The sequence below is a fragment of the Gavialis gangeticus genome, unplaced genomic scaffold (genome assembly GCF_001723915.1).
Source record: "Gavialis gangeticus isolate Ggan-Ray unplaced genomic scaffold, GavGan_comp1, whole genome shotgun sequence".
NCBI classification, from domain to species: domain Eukaryota; kingdom Metazoa; phylum Chordata; order Crocodylia; family Gavialidae; genus Gavialis; species Gavialis gangeticus.
Genome location: NW_017729030.1, coordinates 60,039,592 through 60,045,762, shown reverse-complemented (window position 1 = coordinate 60,045,762; position 6,171 = coordinate 60,039,592). Strand labels below are relative to the sequence as shown.

At 50.7% G+C, this 6,171-nt stretch overlaps 1 protein-coding gene across 1 annotated transcript in view; it reads right to left on the bottom strand.

Moving 5' to 3' along the window:
• The window catches only part of WBSCR22 (Williams-Beuren syndrome chromosome region 22), an 18,925-nt gene that overhangs the window by 7,164 nt on the left and 5,590 nt on the right, over window positions 1-6,171 (bottom strand). The window contains exons 3-10 of the mRNA XM_019522277.1: window positions 5,119-5,214; window positions 4,697-4,779; window positions 4,446-4,542; window positions 2,546-2,642; window positions 2,276-2,326; window positions 1,594-1,679; window positions 1,248-1,293; window positions 504-565 (exon numbers count right to left, since the gene is read on the bottom strand). Of these exons, the coding sequence (XP_019377822.1) occupies window positions 504-565; window positions 1,248-1,293; window positions 1,594-1,679; window positions 2,276-2,326; window positions 2,546-2,642; window positions 4,446-4,542; window positions 4,697-4,779; window positions 5,119-5,214 (618 nt within the window). The remainder of the gene's footprint in view (window positions 1-503; window positions 566-1,247; window positions 1,294-1,593; window positions 1,680-2,275; window positions 2,327-2,545; window positions 2,643-4,445; window positions 4,543-4,696; window positions 4,780-5,118; window positions 5,215-6,171) is intronic.

The following is a 6,171-nucleotide window of genomic DNA, read 5'->3' as shown; positions in this document are numbered from 1 at the left end:
CAGGCTTCCACCCCTGGGGGTTTTTAAGAGGAGGCTGGATGACCACCTTACTGGGGTCAGTTGACCCCAGTGCTCTTCCTGCCAAGGCAGGGGGTCGGACTAGATGATCTGCTCAGGTCCCTTCCGACCCTAGAAACTATGAAACTATGGATCTGGAACCAACTTCCAAGGCATGTGGTTCTCACTCCTACCCTGGGGGTCTTCAAAAGGAGGCTAGACAATCACCTTGCCAGGGTCGTTTGACCCCAGTACTCTGTCCTGCCCATGGCAGGGGGTTGAACTTGATGATCTGCTCAGGTCCCTTCCGACCCTACCAACTATGAAACTAAGATAAACAGCTGAGCAGGGAAGGGAATTTAGCGTTCCATGGAGGTGGGAGGAGGGTAGGTGTGGGGGGGAAGGAGGACACAACACTCGTCTTCCTGAAGCCCCACAAACATGCTGGGTTCCTGTCAGATGCCTATCATGGAGCTCACCCTGCAGCTGCACCCCCAACACAGTACCTTTCATTGGTAAACTTGGCCTGCTGGGATTCCTCTCCATCAGTACACTCAGCACCAAGACCCTGAAAGCAGAGAAAATGGGGCCTTAATGTCATCAAGCAGAGCTCAGGAGCTGCCACCACATGGAGGGGCAGGGTCACTCCAGGAGCAAGATGCCAGCAAATCTAGGGGAAAGACTATTCTGTGGGAAAGAAGCAAACTGATCCATCTACCAGCACTTGAGGTAAAAGCAAAACAGCACCAAGCTGGCTGCATGGAAAGCTGGGACAAGATGAGCTAACATTAGGTAGGACAGCATACCCTTTTCCTCACAGATCCCAAGCTCTCAGGGAAGAAATGAGCTCAGGACCAGCAGCCCCTCCATGCTTGAAATAAGTATGGCCAAGGCTGGACCATGGAACTCAGCTCTATCTGAAGGCGGACGGTACCATGCAAACACCAGGGAGCCCTAGGGACATGAGGTCCTGCTGCCCATGGCTTTGGACAGATGGCATGTCTGTACTGCAGACAGATTCTCCCACATAGAACTGTGAACTTGCTACAGCAGTGCAGAGCAATGTGGGGTTGACCCCCTACCCATATCCAGACTAGTTATTTTGAACTGCATGTCTTTACCCTGAACCGCAGACTCCTGCAGAAGGCTCTACTTCCTATGCACCAAAGAGGATCACTCACTAAGAAGCAGCAACTTCCCATACCCCAATGCCTCCCAGTATGCGGACACCCCAAGCTGGGGCTTATTACCTTTGGTAACACACCAGATGCACCAACAAAGAGGCAGAGAAAGAACCTGAAAGAGAGACCAGAGAGATAAGAAATGGGAGCATGCAGTTTCTTTCTGGGATTGGGAATGCAGGTGTAGCTGGCTTCCAGCCACCTCGTAATTACAAGAAGCTGAATATGGGACAGAGTGCATTCAGAAAGGACGAATCTCTCACGGGTTTGCTTCACATTATGAGCTACCACCTTTGCCCTAGAGCAAGATATCCATATGAGGGAGACATGCCACTGTGTTTGCAGGAGTCTGGTAAATTAGCCCTCAGCAGGAATAACCAAACCATGCCCCAGCCCACAAGGACACAAAACTCACTTCTTAGCTTTGGCACTGTTAGGATAATCCACCACCATCCCTCCTGTGAAACCTGCCTTCATGGCCTGAGCAGTGATGAGCTCCAGCTGCAAAGAACACATGCTGTCATCAGTTAGCCAACCAGCCAGCCAGCCATCCACCCAACAATGTGAGACAGAACTGCCGGCTGAGTCTTACGCAGATTATGTTCATCACTTCTGCACTAAATCCCCTTATCAAAGCAAATTCCACATCCAAACTCCCAGTTGTAAGGAAGCAGTCTGCCTAGTATTATCTCTGCCCAAAAACCCAGTGGCTCAACCACAGCTCGAAGACTCTGGCTTTCCAATTTGACCAGACCATAGGAAATCTGGCAAATCAAATGCTTAATCCACAACCTGCCATGCCCTTTGCTTGCTCTAAGATTCAACTCCTCAAACACAGTCTGTAGAGCAATGGGTTAATGGTGCACTCCATGAGCTCCAGCATGATTCCAGAAAGGACCAGAGTGTAACCACCATATTGGGATGTCCCCACTTCAGGAGTGTCATGAGGCTTCCACCAATACAGCACTGACCAAGACCACATGCACTCAAAGCAGCACTCAAAAAAAAGTCTGGAAACTGCAGTCAAGCTCTGGACAGTGCTTTTCCACCTTGCACCACCCATGTCCCCTTTCCCAGCAGGGGAAAAAGTGACATACCTGTTCGGAGTTCTCAGGGTAGAGCTGCAGGACAGCACGTGATCCCCGGGCCTGCAGAGAGTAAAGGAGATTATGAACTGCTCACCCAAAACAGGCTTCTGCCTGCCTAGCCCAGGGAGTTTGACCCAACACCATAGTGTAGCTGGAGTAGGTAGCAGTGTCCAAGTCAAGCGGGGGACCATGCTAGAGGGACAGATCAGCCTGAAAGGAGATCCTCTCACTAGATGTACTGTGAGGAGGAAGGGCTGGCTGAGAAGGGGCCACACTCACCAAGGCAGAATAGAGGGTTGAGAAGAATCGATACAGGCGTTTGGGAGGACTGTGCGTCTTCTTATCGGCATTACAGAGCCACTGCACTGCAGAAATACTGAGAGAGAACACGTGAGCAAAAGGACAGAGAGCCCCCAGCCTCTCATGGGGGCTCCTCAGGCTACTCTCTTCAGCAAAATCTTTCTATCCTCTTCACCTTGCCCAAGTCTTCTCTCACCAACCATCCCCCCAGACTTGACCCATCCCCGGACATTCCACTGGCAGAGCTGGTGCTTGATGTATCACTGGGCCAAAGGCACTCACATCAGCTGTTCAATCAGCACATTGTTTCTTTAGGATGGGTTTATCCAATGCTGTCTAGGAAGGCCGGTGGGAACAGTGACACAAAGCCTGTGGGGCCACACATCTGAACTGCTCAACAGCAGTATTTGCCCCTACATAATACAGGCTTCCTTTACTACAGAACAAGCTTCTAGTTCCTGCAGCTGCGAACACCTCCCACCATGGACAGCATGCTAGTGCCTTAGATTAGTGGCTCTCAACCAGGGTACTGTGAGACCACTTGAGGGGTGCCACTGTGCAGGTGCTGCCACTGCACAGCAGCCACCAGGCAGAAGCACCCCACATGCCTGGTACACAGCCAGACTGGGAAGGGCTCTGCATGCGTGCGCTCCTCGGATTTCTGCTAAGCCTTAAGCAGGCAGAAGAGACTGCTTATGCTTCAGTCCTTCCTGCTGTGGCTGTGCACCAGGCATGTGGCGAAGTTTTTACCTGCCAGTGGCACCCAGTTGAGAACCACTTAGGTCAGGGGTTTTCAACCTTTTTGAATCATTGTATCCCCTGGCCAGACATGGAGCAGTGTACCCCCAGCCAGAGGGTAAGTGAGAGGAGGGCCAAACAGCCAGATGCAGAGTAGCAGCAGCTGCCGCATGCAAGCTTCCCCTGCCCCACCACGTCCAGCTGGGCGGGAGGTGCCTGCATGGCAGCACGGGATGATGCGTGATAGCACTCCATCTCCACCCATGTGTACCCCCTAGGGCCAGCTCAAGTACCCCCCAGGGGTACGCATACCCCCAGTTGACAACCCCTGACTTAGGTAAACTGAGATAGCACAACAATGGTTCTCAACCAGGGACACCACCAAATTCAAAAGTTGGCAGGTGTGTCCTGACACTAGAAAGGTTAAGAACCACTGCCTTAGTACCTCCTCACTGTGTTTGACCTGATATCATGGTTGTAGGAATCTCAGTACAGCTCTTTTGGATGGTCTATGTCCCTTAAGGGTCAGCTTCTCCATTAACCCAAATGTAGCCCCAATTCACATGTGCAGTTAATGCAGTTACTCCCCCACCACTCTGAGCAAGTGAACCTGAATGCAACAACAACTCTGAGGTAGTAAACAGTGCCCCCCACACCTCACTTCCGTAAGCAAACCTTTCCCCAGCCTTCAAGGGAGCTGTGCTGTGGGGCTCAAGGGCAGCACTATGACCAAGCCTTGAAGCTCCAGCTTTCCAACTATAAGATATGCAGCTCTCTTTCCCCAACACCCACAAGCAACTAATGCTGGGCTCAGCTCTGGGTATTTCAGCTCCTCCTGTCTGCCTTGGTTATCAGCAGCCCAACCCCTCCAGGGTCCATCCTCAGCATTCTGAGTATTGGTTTCTCAGTTTTCCCAGGCTACCACTACGAGAGACACAAAGTGCATGAAGGTAACTTTCCAATAGCTGCCCCCAAATTGAAGTGAGCTACTACAATTCAAAAGCTGTCCAAATCTCAACCTGGAATCAACCTGTACTGTGGCAAGGACAACACTTAACAAGGAGGCACAGAGAAGTCTGTCCCTGTTCAGTAGAGTTTCTGGGAACCACAGGAAGATAATGAAAAAAATGTACAGCCTTACCTGATGCAGCCATCAAACGTGCCCGGCCTGAAAGGAATACCATGTCCCACGTCTGCAAGAAGAAGGTCCCCTTCCACCTCTCTCTCCACAGCCACATCTGCACAGAACTTGAAATAATTAGGAAGCCTGTCATGTGCCTTCAGATCACATCATAAGATTTGAAACATCTGTCTGCTGCATGGGCAGTACTCTCCTAGTCAAAGCATGAAGGTCCAAGCCCTTGGATATAGAGCAGAACTGGATCTGCTTACCCAGCATGGCAGAACTGATGTCCATGCCAACCCAGTAGTGCCCCTCCTCAGAGATGTAATCTCCACTCAAACCAGAACCACATCTAAAAGGAAAGAGCAAGGGTTACAAAAGCAGTAGAAATAAACAGCCAACTCCTCCACATATAACCCAAGATGTAATGTTAACCTAATCAAGATGTACCTCTCAACATTAATCGAAATTAAGCCCTTGGGCACAAGTTGATCAGATGCCTGAGCCATGTTCATCACCATGCTACCAGACAAAACCCTACGTAAAATGCCAGCATTTTTCCTAATACAAAAAACAAGAGTTCTGGCAGCTCAGAGTCCTGTCTTCCTATAACAGCAACCCAAAGACCGAAGGGAAGAAAGCAAGAAGGAAGCAGCATCCTTCCAACTCCATGACTCGTGTATTGTCTTACCCAACATCCAACAGGAAACACGGCTGATCCTCTGGCAAACCCAGCAGCTCCACTGCCCGCTGTGACATCTGTGTCTGGATCTCAATCATTCGAGAGCTGAGGGAAAAAGCATCACAAATCAATGACTCTTCCTTCTTCATACAAAGGCAATGATGTAGGTGAGAGCTAAGTGGCCTATGCTAGCTACTGGCTCACACCTTGGTTATTCATATGGACTACGATGCATTTGTAAGCACAGATCCTTAGCTGGAAACTTGCTCTGTGGTGAGGGTCTCTGCAGTATCTTGTGGGTCCCTGATTTCCAGCACAGATTAAAGCACAAGCACAAATTTACTATCTGCTTCGTTAGTAATCCTAGTAGAATACAGCCTTTCTTAACCAGACTGCACCTGACCAATAAAGTTCTCACACAGTTTCTGGTGCTAAATCTATAACAAAAGCTCTTTATTTATATACTAAACCAGCCAGATTGGCAGTAAAACTACCGCCTCCATCCCCTCCTCCAGCAGAACAAGCTTTAGTGGCAAAAACCCAGTTCTGCCAGTATGTCTTGAATCTGCACCAGGCACATCTGCTGGCATGGCTCTATCAGCACACCTCTCTACACCCACACACCACAGATCTGCAGCGCAGACCTGGCCCAAGACCAGAGTCCAGGACTTAACTCTGCTGGGTCTACCTGTTCTCAGGCAGCAATAGATAAGAAAGGCAGATCTTAAGCCAAATACTGCAGGCTACAGGAACTCAACATTACACTCCAGCAGCTGAAGAAGACCTGGTTAGTCCACAGCTTATGCCACAAAAAGCACCTGCAACTTGTTACATGCAATGACCCAGCTTCACCCAGCTTTCCTGGGCCCTTTCACAGACAACTTAACATGCAAGTGCAGCTTCTATGTGCATGTCTAGGGCAGGCCTCCGCCGCCCAGCAGTGCACAAGGGGGAGACACCGCGAGGTGAGGCCCGGCAGCGCCCCCTCAGCAGGGCCCGGGCACGACCGGAGCGCGGGGGCGCAAGGCACAGGCTGCCCGGGTCGGGTCGGGTCTGGTCGGG